Source organism: Agrilus planipennis, unplaced genomic scaffold (assembly GCF_000699045.2).
Source record: "Agrilus planipennis isolate EAB-ADULT unplaced genomic scaffold, Apla_2.0 scaffold25, whole genome shotgun sequence".
In the NCBI taxonomy this organism is placed as follows: domain Eukaryota; kingdom Metazoa; phylum Arthropoda; class Insecta; order Coleoptera; family Buprestidae; genus Agrilus; species Agrilus planipennis.
The window spans coordinates 274,187-293,281 of record NW_020439112.1 but is presented as its reverse complement, the minus strand read 5'-3'; the positions used below and the strand labels follow the sequence as shown (position 1 = coordinate 293,281).

The 19,095-nt window shown below is 33.0% G+C and overlaps 1 protein-coding gene across 2 annotated transcripts in view; it reads right to left on the bottom strand.

Moving 5' to 3' along the window:
* The window catches only part of LOC108739809, a 59,856-nt gene that overhangs the window by 30,902 nt on the left and 9,859 nt on the right, over positions 1–19,095 (bottom strand). For both annotated transcript variants that reach the window (XM_018473884.1, XM_018473876.1), the window contains exon 3: positions 17,450–18,635. In XM_018473884.1, coding sequence (XP_018329386.1) covers positions 17,450–18,635 — 1,186 coding nt within the window. The remainder of the gene's footprint in view (positions 1–17,449; positions 18,636–19,095) is intronic.

Sequence of the window (19,095 nt, the reverse complement as noted above, 5' to 3'; positions counted from 1 at the left end):
TCGCATTTCCCTAAAACTAGAACAGCCCACATCCTTAACTATTTGCGAACAGTAATCTAATCTAGGTCTACCTCTACCCCTCCTAACTTCCGTTTCTGCCTCTAATATGTCTCTGACTAGACCTTCATGTCTGAGAAGGTGTCCTACCAACCTATCTCGCCTATTTTTTATTGACTTCCATTGAGTCTTCTGTTCTCCTATTCTTTCTAATATCCCTTCATTTCTAATCTTCTCTATCCACGGTATCCTCATCATTCGCCGGTAACACCACATTTCGAACGCTTCTAACCTCTTCTTTTCCGCCACACCTACCGTCCATGTTTCGCACCCTACAGCGAGGTGCTCCAAACATACACCTTTAATAACCTTTTTTGAATTTCTAAATTAACCGTTCGGGATCATAAAAGAAGAAGCAAAGACTTCTTTTTATTGAAGGCGATCTCCTGATTTATATCCTTACTACTCCTTCCGTCCTGATTTATCTGACTTTCTAGATACCTAAAATCGACCACTTCTTCTAATGTTTCGTCTCCTATCTTTATAATCGCTCTTTCCCTACTTGTTCTTCCCTTGCATACCAGTATTTTTGTTTTACTTTTATTTATTTTCATACAGTACCTACTGTTTTGTCAAGACCGCATCCACTTTATTTAAAGCTATCTCTAACTCCTCCTTGCTAGATGCTAATACTGCTATATCATCTGCAAATTTAAGCATCCTAATCTTTTGCCCCTGTATATCTATCCCGACAGTTGTACGGTCTTTAATGATCTTGATCGCGTCTTTCATGTATACTAGCGGTGACAGTGTGCATCCCTGTCTGACTCCCTTCCTAATATTACATTACTAATATTACTGCCGTTCAAACTATGGTTATCAAATAGAACGGTTGATAGTTGTGTCTTCTTCCTCTTACTCCTTTTTTCTCCCTGTGGTGTCTTAAAGCGCCACTTGATTGATTGAATCCAAACTATATCTAACATTTGATAATAATAAAACAACTTACCCATACCGTTCATCCTATGGAGTATTTATGAATCTATAGACAGCTTTCTATATTTTTATAGTTACTTCTCTGTATGTAAATTTTATTTTGTTGAAGAATAAATAGAAAGTATTTGGCCTAAAGTAATAAATAATAAAGACAATACATTTCTAATAAAAAGCGTGCAACATCGTCAATAGGTACTACAACCGAATGATTATGTGCGAATTAGTTATTCACGAAGGCCAGTGAAGCAACTTTAGGTCTCTTTTTTTTCGTTTTAACCTCGACGATGGAATCGCCTTTAAATGCGTGGTTGGCATGCCTCATATTTTTTTATTTTTAAAAAAATTAACAAAACAGCAAGAACTTATTGTCAAACTCACACATATCTATATTTGTATTCTATACGAAGGTCGCGACCTCGTTCTTCCTACATTGTTTTCGAACAAAAACATTACTCTGACTTACTTATAATGTTAACACATGTTGCAAAATATTCGTAAAAGGGGTATCAAATAAACTAATTATTTTGAAAACATTTAGAAGAAGATATCTGGTCAATCAAATCAAATAAAATCTTGAAGTCTTTTGGTTTATTCGCGAATTCGAACCTTATAAAAACTGTAATCGATACTGAAGTGTTTCTATACGTTTCGACATTTTTGGTTATGTTAAATAAGATAGGTAACATATTTGTTAAAAACAGAACAGAAAAGGTTCTGTTATAACTGTCTTAGCAGATAAGTTGTTAAATTTACCGATATTATTTGAATATCTTTTATATTATATCTTCACGATTATATGCATAAACCATTAAATTTAAATTTTAAATTGAACGTATTATGTGGGTGGTTATAATATATGTATATATATATGTGCAAGAATGGACAACTCTTAAGCAAAAAAATCATTTTTTTTAGTAAGAAACCCTCATAAAGGAAAAATATGAAAGCATTTACAACGTCAAAAAAGCAATAAATCTGCTAGATAGCGCTTATCTAGATGACTTTTATTGGAGCAGTAGGCAATTGAATCGTTCCACCTCGTCGACAATAAACAAGAATCATTATTTTTCGAGAAAGACTTACAAAACGATTAAATGAACTTTAAGCCACTTATTTTCATCAAGTGGTCAATAAAATTCTTTAGATTCCAGTATTATTGCAATAAATGTCTATTAAAAAATTACACAAAGTATTTTTAATCAACAATACTGACGAACATGCAATCTTTGTATATATATTTATATTTTCCAGGTAAAAGAATAATTCGATCACATTAAACTAATCCTTTACATTTTGTAACATCCAATATTATAGATAATCAAATTTAGAGATATGTGAACTAAAAAAATATACTCATGATTAGTCAATAAAAATTACTTATTCCATGAACCAATTGAATGCCAAAATAAAATGGTACAAGTATCTATATTTGTGAGCACAGAGCACAATCACTTAAAAGCTTTTATTGCAATTATTATTGCATAACTCAACGAGCAACTTATGCTGATTAATTCTCATAGAAAGTAGTTGTTCAATATTAGCAACATGTTCAGATCTAGTAAATTTAACTTTTAAACAAAATGTTTAACTTACTATAACTGTCGCATAATATACAAAGTGATTAATAAACATATCCTTTAGCATAGTTTTCACGTTTTTGTACATAAGGCACAGGGTGTTTTGGAGGATTAGTGATTTGTTTCCACATTTATATTTCTGGTGGTTAGCTATTTATTTGTGTTGACATTCCACCCGGATATCCGAATGTGAAACTATTTTATGTCCGGAAAGCTTTATCCTACCACACGCAATTATTAAAGTTTTGGTAAGTTGTACTCTAGATATCATAATCTAGCGTTTTCCCGTTGCGTTCCACATCGCAGTATAGGTATTTCCATTCTGGATACTGAAAGATCTTTATTCTCTTTCAGAAACTTGTCTCAGTCTGGAAGGCAATATGAAATAGACGAGGAATGTTCAATGGCTAGTTGGAGACATATAGGATACAGGAGTTAAGAGTGGGAGGGAGATGTGGGATGTTCTAGTTTAAGGGAAATGCGAAGATTAGCTCAGGATAGGAAAAAATGGGGTTACGTGTCCAACCAGTCTCAAGACTGATAACGACCTTGAGATGACGATGATTTTTAAATTACCCTGTTGTCTGTTGGCCACATTTTCTATTCTATACAGAAATTTGTGTCAGATGTAATTTTTCAATCATATTCTGATTTCCTAAACTTCGCAACTCAATTAGTTAATTTATCAACCAATCTTGATCTTATTTTCTACCGATTTCAAATCGTGGTTTTTGAAAGGTAAAATCTTAAAATGTTCTTGAGCAATTCACTACGATGAATTTAAGTAACACAAAATGGACTAACAGTTTTTACAAAATATCCGTTCATTTTTATTATTTTGCTATGTGCTCGTTGAATATATTTCGCAATTGCTTTGTTTCGTTCGAAAAAATGTCGACAATACGTTACAAAAAAATTTCATAATTTTCTGTTTGCTTAAAATTTCACCTGTTCGGTTGGAATTGCGATAATTGTATTAATCCGCGAATTCCATTATTACTATTTCGAGATTATCCGACCGTAGACGACAAACTGCTCCGCAAGATGTAATGTTAAAAAGAATTATTGGCAATGTAACGTATATGTTAATAATTCTTAAAAGCTTAACCTACATTTTCTATTGCAGGCACCAGATTTTTCGCTTCAAAATTTACAAATTTCAGTTGCTTAATAATATCGTTGCCATCATAACCTGTTGTTGTTTCAACCTGTCTGTTGTGCTATAAACCCGTAAAATGTAATACATCTATCTTACGATTAGCTAGTAAGAGAGCAATTACATATCGTCCGCATGTTTATTCTTTCAACAATTGTGTAATATTTATTCTTAATTCGCAACGGTATCGTGTCTTGATATTTTTTTAAATATTGGGCCGACGTGTACCATCTGACGGTAATTTATAAAAAAAGAAACAACTAATAATCCATGGCTTTTTAATGTGTTTACTGAAGAAAAGGATATCGCAAAATAGCCTTGACGATTCCACACAGTTTACGAAACATTTGCTACTGGTTTTGCAATAATACACTTAATAAATTAAAAAAATAATAAGTTGTTTATATATAATATGATAGTTTGAGCGCGAAAGTGGTATTTAAAAACAAGTTGTAGTTGATACAATAATAAATTAATATCTGAACAATTTAATATCCCTACACTATTTGCTAGGTACATTAAAGTAGATATAACTTATTATTAATCTTACGTAACTTATGCTGAAATTGTAATGTTATCCAAAAAAATAATCTTTGTCGTTTCAATTGATTCTAAATGTCATTAGTATTATGATTTGTATCACCATTTCTGATTAGTGGGTAAATCAGGAAGAAATAGACATCCCCATCATCATCATGAGGTCGTCAGTCCTAAGACTGGTTAGACACGCACCTCCACTCTTTCCTACCCTGAGCTAAACTTTGCATTTCCCCATAACTAGAACAATCCACATCCTTAACTATTTGCGAACAATAATCTAATCTAGGTCTACCTCTACTCCTCCTAACTCCTTCTAACTTCTACTTTTATATTCGCTTTTTCCCTAAAATAAAATAAAATTATATAAATATGTATGATGATGTGAAGCCATCAGAGCAAAATTATTTCATGTAGTTGAAATTCCTGATTAATTGTCAGGATTATTTTCGGGCGTGGCTTCTCTTTTACTTGAAAACAACCACATAATAACGATAACGGGACGCGAGTTTACACCCTGCTCAAAATGTCAAATGAATGAATCTGACCTTAAAAAGGAGCACTTCTTTGGAAAAAAGAGCCTAGTCTTGATTACGTAACCAAATGCATCTTCCACGAAATCAAATTTTCTTAGGAATAAATTCAACACCGACAAATTTCTCACTTTTTTTTTACGAAAATTTAATCTAAAGTCGGTATATTTTTAACATTCCTTATACCTATTTTCATTATAATTAAATTATACACCAAACAAACTCATGGAACAAAACCTAAAAGACAACTCTATATCGCAAAGTTTTAAACACAACTCATTGACATTATTCAATCATAAAATATTTATCCTTTACATAATAATTTATTACTTCTCTCCCTACCCCTCCAGACCTGTAGCTAGATCATTTTACTTTCCGACCTTTTGATGATGATGAGGTCCCATAGAAACGACTCAAATAGTAGTTTCAATTCAAACCATAAAAATTTACTTCTCTCCATGTATTGTAACATGTTACAATGTAAATTTCTCTGGCCGCTATTAAAAAATACGTTGATGAACATTCTTCACAAAATCGTTCCGTCTCTCTTCACTTTTATAGTTTTTGGCACCTGTTAGTTTCACGCAATTATACATATAACTTTCACTTGTACGTATTAGACAGTAGTACCTATGTTAATTCTATGTAATTATTTATTAAAAAGGACCACATTGCATCGGTAGACAATAGTGGTACCGAAAATCAACAAAATGCTTTTCTAACCCTTTCTTTGTGAAATTTTGTTAACTAATACACACTTACATTTGGCCTCTTCGTTTTTTTTTTATTTTCTAAAAAAAAAGAAAACATCAAATCGAACCAATTTTTAAGTAAGTAAGGCGAATTTAAGTGACGTTTAAGGAATTGGCATTAAAATTTAAATGTTTTTAATTATTTTCTTTTGTTCTTACCGGATGTATATCCAAGGTGTTTCTTTTTGTGACATTACAATTAAACTAATTTGTGCTGATTCTAAATAGTCAAGAAATAAACGTAAGAGTATACAGTGTAAACTCTATATAACGACACTTAACGGACTGAACATTTTTCGGCGTTATAAAGAGTGGTCGTTAAATGGAGAGAAATAAAAGATAGTATTTTGCTATTCTATAATAATATGCATTTACCAATATAGTACACATTTTGCACACGAACATTATTATTCGTACATAGCGTACAGCCTGTTATCTTTGTCTGATGTTTTTTGCTGCTCCAATATTTTAATTGTATTTTGTTACGTATCTATACTGCTGGATCAATTTGATTATATAAAAAGTTTTTTTTTTAATAGTTTCGCTGCATCAAGTGCTTATTTGATGCTTGGTGGAGGGACAGGATCGTCTTCTTCAACAACGTACACAGCTGCAGTTCTTATCTATTTCGGCAACTTAGAAAGTACTGCTTAATGACTTATAATGCTGCATTGTTGTCGTTAAATAGAGTGAGCGTGACGCTATATAGAGTGTAATATTGCATAGAAAACAATGTAAACCAACCAAAGTCAAGCAATTGCGACGTTTTAAGAAGTTTGTCGTTAAATCGAGTGACGTTATAAAGAGTTCTTAAACTGTATCTCAATTTTGAATTTTGCAGAGATTTTAATGTTTTTTTCATAAAATTACTAACCAAACTAATCTCGAATTGCATTTTCAATAAACAATTTTGATTTTACGCTACAAGTTTCACGAAATTGTCAATAACTGTACTTTTTTATAAAAAAAAATCATGGTATTACAGAATGTCCCAGAAAAGAAATTAAAAATTTCAATGATGGTAATTATTGATTTATAAACACCACATACTGTGTACAAGACACATTATTCTGATATAAAATTCTGTTGCTCTCAAAATTGATAAAAATAAACAAAAGTTACAGCAACTTTTTCTTGGACGCATTAAAACTTATCAATAGCAATATATACGTAAAAAAAATATAGATAGGCATTAATGTCTGTCATTCATAAAACCAGGCTGGTTAAATGTCAAACAAAATTTTGTATGATATTTAAAAATATACGGTGAGGGTATTTCTAAAATTAGATTTTCCTTTGCCATTTTCCAATTTTCTTCCCTTTTTGAGAAATATATTATGCCTACGTAAGGGTTCACAGAAGTAAAGGATACTTTCCAAAAGTAAAAATAAAACGATAAATGAAGCCATTAGTGCATGATAATATTTATAAAGAAAACGTGAGATTAAAATTTATGGTACGGCAGAGAAAGTGATATAATACATGATCATTTTCGACCTCACTATCGTCAAGCTCCAGCGCTCCAGGAAGAGCAAATGCAAACAATATATCACTGTTTTAAACTTAATGGTCCGTTAAAAATATGAATAATACGATTTTTTAACCTGAATTTTTACAAAATTTGGAACCATTACGTCAATAAATCCTTAGGCACCATATATGTATGTAATTTATCAAGATGAGAGAAAGATTTCATTTACACTCAGTGAAAGCGTGTAGAATACAGAGAATATACTTCATATAAAACGAAAACCATCGCAGTTAAGCTTTACATTGCTAAGATAAATGATATTATACCGAGTCACTGTTCGAAATGCACCTAATTCAACTGCTGCATTGAGTATTTTTATAACAATTAATTCTTTTACTGTTTTTAAAATACGTTTTTTGCGATGATATATATTGAGATAGTTTAAAGATTAAGCGAGTAAAATCGATTACGAAACGACGAAAGACAACAAAAATACAAATGGGTAAATGGTCATGCAGTTTAAATATGCTGAGATGGCAACCAATTGGGATGAAAAATAACGACTACTTATAACTATCAATTAATTTATCAAATCTTTCTCTGATATAATTGTAAATTCACATTATCATCATAAGGTCGTCAGTCCTAAGACTGGTTGGACACGTACCTCCACTCTTTTCTATCCTGAGCTAATCATCGCGTTTCCCTAAAACTATAGGTAACAACCCACATCCTTAACTATTTGCGAAGAGTAATCGAATCTAGGTCTACCTCTATCCCTACTAACTCCCGTTTCTGCCTCTAATATGTCTCTGACTAGACCTTTATGCCTGAGAAGGTATCCTACCAACCTATCTCGCCTATTTCTTATTGACTTCCATAGAGTCCTCTGTTCTCTTACTCTTTCTAATACCTCTTCATTTCTTACCTTCTCAATCCACGGTATCCTCATCATTCGTCTGTAACATCACATTTCGAACGCTACCAAACTTCTCTTTTCCACCGCGCCCACTGTCCAGGTTTCGCACCCGTACAGCGCCGTACTCCAAATATACACCTTTAAAAATCTTTTTCGAATTTCTAAATTAACCGTTCGCGAGCATAGAAGTGACTTCCTTTTATTGAAGGTGACTCGATCCTGCGCTATCCTCTGCTTTATATCTCAACTACTCCTTCCGTCCTGACTTATCTGACTTCCTAGATACCTAAAATCAGCCACTTCTTCTAATTTTTTGTCTCCTATCTTTATATTCGTTCTTTCCCTACTTGTTCTTCCCTTGCATACCAGTATTTTAGTTTTACTTTTATTTATTTTCATACAGTACCTACTGTATTGTCAATACCGCTTCCATTTTATTTAAAGCTATAAAAAATTCACATCGAAATCTGATAATTAACTTAAAATTAGATAATCACATCAACGTTACCACATTTTTGCATTCTGACTTGAATTTATAACACTTTAATACAAATATTCGTGTAGAGGAATCACACTAATATTGGCATTATTTTTGTCTAATCTAATCTAAACCTACCTCTGCCCCTCTTTACTACTGTTTCTGCTTCTAATATGTCTCTTATCTTTATGTTGACTTCTGAACCGTCATTTGATCTCCTACTTTTTCTAATACCTCCCCATATATCCACCTGTACCACTAGTTAATTTTCTCACTGGTTTTGGAACTAATTCAGATTTCATTCCAAGAAAGTTAAAAGAAATCCAGTCGTTCGTCTGTTTGTATGCTATCTATCAGGTCATGACCTCTTACCTCCAAAATTTACAAACCAAAAGGTCCATAAAGATTCACTTATAACTGGAAAATATTGCAGGGAAAGAAAACGACATCTTTGTACATTTAAAGAATTGAAAACAAAAACTTGATATGAAAGACGTTTCACTAGATGAAGTATCTGCTAGTACATATCAAATTCAACGTTTCGTGCATTATTAAAACTTCCCCAGACTCTGAAAAATTTATGCAGCAGGTACTTCACACAAACGTCTACATCATAAAATTCTGAAATGTTTCCTGAGCGTCGTCATGCATTAATATTAAACTTACTCTAACACAACGTAAAAATGTTAATGTTTGTTCGAGTCAAAATAAAACTGTAATTTTTATTTGAATAGACAGTTAGAAACAAAGAAATTGTAGAACCCACGACTCGCAAATAAAACTCCCATCCATCTAGTTTTATTTTTTACTCGGAATTGAGTTCAAAAAAGAATAACTTTGTCTTGTCACTCACAATAGGACGTAAATGAAAACAACCTTTCGTTTCTAAAAGGTAAAATCTGATTGCGGATTACGTAATGGGATTTTAATCCAACCAACCCGAGCGATAGCAGTAGCATGATGAGCAGCGAAAAAAATTCGATTTCACAATCATACTACAGATGCATCGCGAATGGATAAGTACAGATGGATGTAGAAAAAGCATTACTGCATACCAATTCCATCCACTTTGGTATAAAATGAATAGTTGATTAGTCTAAAAAAAGGCATTTCAACATTATATTACGGGATCTAATACTCATATCAGTGTTTTAAAATTAGTTACGGTTTTAATTAATACTCAGAAAAACTTTTAAAAATAAAAAAATTCATACGTGTTGAATTTATCGATTACAGAATAATACAGGGACTGAGTATAAAATGTAATTATAGATGAAGAGACTATGGGTGGTGCCCATACGTTTGTGCCTAAATTTTATTGGTTGTGTCTCCCCGTAGGAAAAATTTCCATTGAACTTCAATGGGAATCAATGGAAAATTTGTAAATTCCGTTCAAAACCATTTGGCATAAATGGAAAAATAATTGTTTCCATTAACAATTTACATAGAAAAAAATTCCATTGGTTTTCAATGGGAACGAATGCAAAATTTACAAATTCTATTTACGTATTAAAAAAATGGATAAAAACGTGTTGAAGTTATTGTGATTGTCAAAGCAAATTGTAAAAATAATAAACAAGACATTATTTGGAATAATCATTGTCATGTAATTCATACTTTTTTTCGCCGAAAAACCTCAAATTTCATCTTGATTAAAAAGAATGTCATTTAATTACCGCTAACAATAATCAAAGGTAAAAAATAAAGAATTGACACTAGGATTTTCATTGGATTCAGGAATCGAAGTTCCAACGGAACGCAATGGAAATCCCATTGATTTCGGGAATGGAATTTTATGTAATGAAAATTTGCAGTAGGTAATGGTTTGATATTCATAGAATTGTAGTAATATTCATCATATAATTTGCTATTAATTACGTGAAAGATAAAATTTCATTTTTACTTCAAGTGAGGTAATGTCTTCTAGAAAATTCCCGAGTTTTTAACTCCAGAAGAAATTTTGTTTTCCAGCGCTTCTATCACCTACATGTATTTATCTTTATCTTTCAAATGTTTGCGCTCAACAACTTAACAGAAAACTAACTGTATCACACGGATATTAAAAATATGGTTTCCTAAAGAGTACCTACAGTAAACTGAGAACTTTCATATAAGCTACTAATTGTTTTGAATCGTTTCCGCAAGAAAAAACATCATATTTAATATTAATGTGAAAATTCATTTTCGATTTTCCATCCACTACAAACTTTCTCAAGTTAATGAGGAAAATATTTTTGTTGTTGTTGTCACACCCCCAATGAATTTTCACATTAATATTGCATATTAACCACTATTAGTATACTTCGTTTACTTTCTCTAGCGATGTGCCCCTTCCAATGTTTTGGATGAGCGCTGGCAAAATCGTAGGTAGGGAGAAAAAAGCTCATTATACTCTCGACTCTTGTTCATTAAACATACTTTTTCATACAGTACCTGCCAAAAGTTTTGTTCAATCATGAATAGTAGTGCGAGTCGAAAATAAGCGTTGACGCCTTTAATATGTCTTCAAATATAAATAAACATCTCGTTAATATTTTCATTAGTAAATGGTACCAATAACAGCACATTTCAGCAATGCAATTGTAGTGAATAAAATGGTCATTTTTTCCATGCAGTACTGTACGGATTATACGCTCCTCAGCGGTTAAGAGTTTGGCCGACAGTTGTCTCCTTCCTTTTCTGGCCTAGTGCTGTTCTTTTCTACTTTGCGCCGGTCAAACTGAAGGTCACATATCGCTACAGAAACTAAACGAAGTATAATTAAAAATGTCATAAACATGATATTTATCATCAGGGTGAATTAGTGTGTGACCTATAGAAAAGAAAATCAAGTAGACAACGTTCTCTCGTTTTGGGAAAAAAAATTGAAGAACGTGATCTTAAGCACTTGTTCTCCGTCTCAGCCTTCTACAAACACTTATTTACTTACGATCATTTAGCTTGCGATGGTTCGTAATAAGTTATAATACAAGCCAGAATAAATGCAAGAGAAAGTTTTTCTCCGACCTGCCGGCTCGTGAGATGATGATGATGACGGTGACGTTGGCGAAACGGCATTATTCTCATTCTCATTTTCATTCGTTTAATATTTACATTATGTATGAAGGACATTGCCATTGAAGAGAGTTCCGAGTGACCGTAATAACCTACCACAATTTCTTCTAGAAAACGTGTAGGTACTTACAGCATAATTTTCTTTGATTCTTTTACGTACTGAATTCCGTTCTTATGGAATCTCGTAAAAAATAAAAACGCAGGACAGAATATGTCTCTAACTAGTCCTTGATGTCTGTCCTAATATATGGAGAAAATTAAATTTTTATGACAACGCTTTTTCGATTGTAAATGACTGAATTTCCCGTAGAAATAGTAGCATTTATTAGGTAACTAGTAATAATCTCAATTTTGACATGTTTCTTTAAAAATTATTTCAAGTTTCTTAATTATTACAATTAAATTTGTAAAGTCAACTATTTATAAATTCATTTCTGCTAGGATTTTCTTTGACAAATTCGAGTCCAAATTGTAAGCAACGGGCTAGTGGGATAAATTGTAAATATCGCTTTAATATTTAAGTAAATTTCCATTTTCTCCGTATACCAGCTTTTCTTCCCTACTTCTTATTGACTTCCAAATTGCCTTATTTCGAACATCTCCTCATTTTTGGACCACTATTTTTAAGACTATTTTGTACGACAGGGAAAAATATTACATTATTTTTGTAACCGTTAAAACCCCCTAAGTATGAATTTTTCTTTAATAACGAAAGTCGAAAAGTTGAAGATGGTATCAAATGTTAACTTGTCTTACAAGGAAAATGTTTAGATTTCTAATGGAAAAAAATTAAAATGATTTCACATTAATGTGAATTATTTAAAAAAATATTAACCGATACTTTCTTAAAAGTATTGATTGTTTATTTGATGATCACTTTTCTCGAAATGGTCCAGCCCGTTAATAGAATCTAAGCATAACTTCTAGCATAATTTGTCTAAGCAGATAATAAAAAAATAATAAAAGGAATTATACGTACACTTCACCACAAAGAATTTTAAATACCACCATTCTTTCCACAACCTGCACTTGCTGTTGTATTATGGTATATGTAATGTACACTTTTACGCAAGAGAAATTTACATTGTCAATTAAAATGGTTAAAATGAGACCTCACGTAATTGCCCTTAATTTCTTGTACGCAAAAATTAGGTACATATATATGAATGATTGTGATAATTATTATTTATGAAGTGCTAATATAGGAATTGTAAATAAGATATTACTCGACTTAGACACAAATATTATATATAAAGAAAAGTATGTGTGCTGTTAGCACAGGGCAAAGTAGTATTACGTAAATGAAAGTTAGTATCAGCAATTTCTTATGCTGAAATGTACTATGTGTTGCATACCCATTTACAAACAATTCCTTTAAATTTAATTTTTCAAACAATTTTTAACACAAGGAAAGTAATTATACAAATAATATTTATTGACAAAAGCTTCCATTCTATTTCTTCTTCTTATCTGCGATAGATATAGGTACACATATGTATAATATAAATGGGAAACACATATGCGAACTTTCGGAAAAGGTCATGGGTTCACGCAGTCATTTTTCAACAATTCAAAGCCAAGTTTCACAAATAACAATCAACGTTATAGCAAATTGACTGTGCAATAAAACACCTTAGGAAGCCTATTGATCGATGGATGGGTAGATGGTATACCATATGGTCGACGCGGTTAGAAATTAATTGAAACCTCACAATAAAAGGTCACGACGGCGTGGTGATAATAGTAAGATATTTATGGGAAATAAAAAAATACGTTAATTAGTATTTACCTCCTAAATTAAAGAAGCTCTCATCATCATTATCATCGAAGGTCTTCAATCCAAAGACCGGTTGGGTTATCTGAGTATACCTCTACCCCTAACCAGGGCCGGTCTGACAGTTAGCATCAATGGTAGATTCAATCTTATTGAACTAATTCGTTTTTTACCTAGGATAATCTTAAACGTTTCCAAAGAGCATGTGACCTACTCATAAAAGTTTTAAGAAGAGTTTGACAGGTGCATGGAATGCACTCACTAGTGTTTTTCATTTATTGTGTTGTATTCCTCAACAAATTGTTTTTCAAATCGTCTAGAACGTATAATAGGTGTATCAGAAGGTCGTCAGTCCTAAGACTGGTTGGGTTATCTGAGTCTACCTCTACCCCTAACCAGAGCCGGTCTGACAGCATCAATGGTAGATTCAATTTTATTGAGCTAATTCGTTTTTTACCTAGGATAATTTTAAACGTTTCTAAAGAGCATACGATACTCACAAAAATTTTAAGAAAAGTTTCACAGAAGTACCTACATGGAATGTACTCCCTAGTTTTTTTCATTTATTGTGTTGTATTCCTCAACAAATTGTTTTTCAAATCGTCTAGAACGTATAATAGGTATATCAGAAGTTCGTCAGTCCTAAGACTGGTTGGACACGCACCTCTTTCTATCCTGAGCTAATCTTCGCATTTCCATAAAACGAGAACATCCTACATCCCAACTATTTGTGAACGGGAATGTAATCTAGGTCTACCTCTACTCCTCTTAACTCCTGTTTTTGCTTCTAATATGTCTCTAGCTACCCCTCCATGTCTAAGAAGATGACTTATCAACGTAACTCACTTATTTCTTAAGTTTATCCTTATTTATAACCTTTTCTATACATGGTATCCTCATCATTCGCCTGAATCACCACATTTCAAACACATCTAACCATTTCGCACCCGTACACATTTAACAATTTTTTTCTAATTTCTAAATTAACCGTTCGTGTGTATTGAAGTGACTTTGTTTTATTGAAGGCCACTCTATCCTGCGCTATCATCTGTTTTATATCTCTACTGCTCCTTCCATCCTGACTTATCTGACTTCCTAGATACCAACAATTAGTCACTTATGTTATTAAAAGAAGATGCAAAACCCAAGAAGTACGACGTAGTTTCATAAAACTATTGCAAACATTCTTGTAACACTAATGCACTCAATAAACATGCGTAACTAGTTCATATTGTCCTCTAAAACTAACGCATAGAAACTTTTAAGGCACCTAATTTTTTTAATTCGTATATTATCTACTGATTATGAACAGAATGCCTAGATGCAGGAAATTCATTACCTTACCGATTGTATCTATTGTCAAATTTCTATGTGGAAAATTCGGCTTGGTTTCAAGGTTCGGCAAATCCATTTTTCAAGGAAAAAATAGAATCTTTTCTGCTTAACTAATTGATACGGCATCCAGTTTCTGTTATTATCATTGCAATTTAGTTGTGGTAATTTCACACAAAATGTTTAATCAGTACTTAAAATCAATAGTTAATTTTGATGGTTTAAGAAAACATTGAGCAAAATTATTTAAGCATCTTGTCCTTTACTTTATGAATAATAAAAAAAGAATATTGGAAACCTGACCTAAAAAAATTGAATTAAAAAAGTTCCTGCTATGTTTACTTTGAGTTTCTAAATAGCAAATGTTTGCAAAATTCAATAATTAAAATGTGCTAAATTAAAATTGCCTACCTACCTAAAAATATTTTTTAACTCTAAATAAGGTAAATAATTACAGTAATTTTTAATTGAAAATCAACTTAATTACGTAATTATGTATTGGAGTGAAATTATAAAGTTTATGATGATTATTTCGCCAAAGACCGCATGTTAGAGAGATAACGTCGAAAACAAAGTATCTAATAGAGGTTTACATATATCGTGTACATATGCATACATAAACAAAAAGCACACTCAAATTGTCATAATTAGTTAAATATGTAAAGCAGCGAAATTTGGGCTAACCAGCACATGTGTGTGTACGTATGAAAGCTCACATATTCGCGTCGTAAATTATGCAATTTCTTACATAGGTATCTGGTACATGTAACGGCACACATTAATAATATCACCAGATATTTTCACGTTTCTATTTTTACTGCATACTTTTACGACTAATCTAATAAAGTAATTTGTAATAACACAGTAAATATGTAGACGCCGTGTTAAATATGTCACAAATATAAATATAAAATACCTGTCTCACTTATCGACGAGACGTTAAGTGCTACACTCAATTCATAATAAATTATGCGGATAAAAAAATTGATCAATACTTAAAGAACTATTGGGAAACAATGTCGACGTGTCCCAAAAGTGATATTATTGAAACCATAATCGTCAAGTTACAGAAAAAGTACCAATGGGAATAATAATTATCGAGTAGGTCCTAAGGAAAATACTATGAGGGGATCATAATCATCGAATACCAGAAAAAGTGCTATAGTACTCGAGTGCTACTATAGGTAACGTTATCGTTAAATGCCAAAGAAAATAATATTGGGAACAACAATAATCGAGTACTAGAGAAATCGTAATCGTCGAGTACTAAAGAATGAAGTATTGGGAACAATAAAATCATCGACTAGGTACTAGAGAAAGTATTATTGGGATCATAATCGTCAAGTACCAGATAAGATACTATTGAAAACGAAAACCATCGTTATGAAGTACCAGAAAAGATACTATTGAGAACCATAATCATCGGGTACTACAGAAGGTACTACAGAGGACGTAATCGTCGATAATCAGAGAAAACAATATTGAGAACTGTAATAATCGAGTACTAAAAAAAATACTATTGGGCGTAATCGTCGAGTACCAAAGAAAATTGTATTCGAAACCATAATCACCAAGTACTAGAGAAAATATTATTTATTGTATTAATTTGGTATTAGAAAAAATAATGATCGAGTGCTGGAGAAAATATTGTTAGGGATTATAATCGTCAAGTACCAGATAAGATACTATTGAAAAGCATAATTGTCGAGTACCACTGGGAACCATAATCATCGGGTACTCGAGAAAATACTGTAATCGTCTATAATCAGAGAAAACAGTATTGGGAAACATAATTATCCAGTAGTAGAGAATACACCATTGCAGACGTAACCGTTGAGTACCAAGGAAAATAGTATTGGAAACCACAATGATTAAGTTCTAAAGAAAATACTACTGGGGACGTAATCCTCAAGTACCTGAGAAAGTAGTTTTCAGAACAATAATCACCGAGTAGCACGGAAAATACTGTTGGGGATCATCCCCAACACTATTCTGAACCATAATCATCGGGTACGGAGAAATTACTGTAATCGTCTATAATCAGAGAAAACCGTATTGGGAAACATAATCATCCAGTAGTAGAAAATATACCATTGCGAACGTAATCGTTGAGTACCAAGGAAAATAGTATTGGAAACCACAATGATTAAGTTCTAAAGAAAATACTACTGGGGACGTAATCGTCAAGTACCTGAGAAAGTAGTATTGAGAACAATAATCACCGAGTACCACGGAAAATGCTGTTGGGGATCATCACTATTCTGAACCATAATCATCGGGTACGGAGAAATTACTGTAATCGTCTATAATCAGACAAAACCGTATTGGGAAACATAATCATCCAGTAGTAGAAAATGTACCATTGCGAACGTAACAGTTGAGTACCAAGGAAAATAGTATAGGAAACCATAATGATTAAGTTCTAAAGAAAATACTACTGGGGACGTAATCCTCAAGTACCTGAGAAAGTAGTATTCAGAACAATAATCCACCTAGTACCGTTGGGGATCATAACCGTCGAGTATCAGAAAAATCACTAGTGGGAACCGTAAGCATAGTGTACTAGAGAAAATATTACTGGAGACCGTAATCGTCTAAGACCAGAACAAATAGTACAGAGAGAGCGTAATCGTCGAGTACTAGATTAATAACAATGGCGACGTAATCGTCAAGTAGATACCTACCATATAAAACAGTATTAAGATCTATAATTGTCAAGTACCAGTATTACTATCAACCATTACTGTATTGCAATAAATCTTTCGGTTTCTTTGTACGCGAACCATTTGCAGTACTTTTTTACGCGAAGTAAGAGGTTTAAATAAACGTACTGGCCACAAGAGCAGATAATAAAATTGTAAAAAATTACTTACAAATAAAGGCACGTCAGCAGGTTTAGGCACGTACGTTGTACTAACATTAACAGGTACCGTTTTAACACCGTAATACTGTTCCCACACGCTCGGCTTCGTGTCGCGAGCGGCCCGGAGCAGATTCTTGTTGCGACTCTGATTGCTCGATGTGTTCGACGAACGGTTCCACTTGTTCCGTTCGAAAATTCGTTCGTTCGCACCACTCAACAACTTCAGTTTCGTTCGGTACAAAGTCGCGTAAATGAGCGTGTTTCTCAAATCGTTCTGATCACACACGAAATCGTCGAACAACGTATACCTACTATTGTTTAGTTTATTGTTTACGTCACTGAATCCACTACTAGACGACCCGGAAGTCGGTAAATGGTAAATGTCTTCGATTTCCGACGAATATGTCCTCACCCTACCCCCACCACCACCACAACCGCCGCTCCATTCCGGTGAACTTTGACTCGAATTACCACTGGACGAAGAATTACTGAGCGCTCTAACGACCGAATTGCTTCTAGCTTTGTTGCTCAAGTTGATGCACAACCTTCTCACTTCTTCTTCCGTGCAATTTTTTAAAGCTTCTAGACTAGTGGTTATTTTTTCTTTGATCGATCGCAGCACTTGTTCTGGGTCGTGTTTCTTCGTGATTTCGACGTCGCACATTTTGTCCACATACTCCGAGAGTTCGAGGAGGAGTTCTTTGACCGAAATGTCTTTTTGTTCTTCATTGTTGTCGTCAGGGATGTAACTGAAGCTGGTGTACAAAAGAAGCGTTTCGTCGACTAGAGAGTCTTTGAAGTTTTCACGAGTTTGCGTCAGTTTCAATAGGTGCTCGTCGGGCCATATCGGACTCGGAATCAAACAGTCGATTTTTCCTTCAGGAATCGCCGACAGGTTAGCCCCTGTTCCAGTTGTTAGACTTGAAGCACGCGATTGCATAAGTCTCTTATTACCACATCCGATCTGAATCGACTTCACATAGTCTTCGTTTTGTTCTAATATCGAAATTGTGTCTTCGCGAAATTTAACATTTTCTGAATCGAACAGTTCTTGGTTACTGCTGCTTCCTTGATGGCTTCCGCTGTAACCGGAAGAAGACGACTTATTCCTTCCATACTCCTTTCCTAATTCCGAATTTGGACTGCTATGGTTCGAAGAAATAATGTTACCGTCATCATCGTAAAGTGGATTTGATCTGAAAAGAACATCCCGGTTACATTCTCATTTGGGGGTCTAAATTATTTATTTTAATCGATTTTTTAATAAAGATGTCATAGTTTTAGATCTGTCATTTAAATGCATTTTCCGAATATAAAATTGCCTAAGAAGTATCTTTTAGCTTTAATTGTTTAAACATTTTAACAAAATAAGTGATGCAAACGAGTGTACGGTTTTAATTATATTCGATATTTTAACGATTAATATAACAAATATTTAGTAATCCTTGCGGCAGAAAATTTTGCCTGATGTTGCTATTAATTACTTACATCAATATTTAACCCTCGTTATCCGGTAGTCCATCCGTCCCTAACATTTGGGACAGGTGGACATCTTTAATTTTAAATGTAAAAGTAAACTTTGAAGCTACATTGTATCGAAACAAATACTATGAAAGATAATGTTGTTTCAAATACAAAGGAAACATTTGAAAGTAG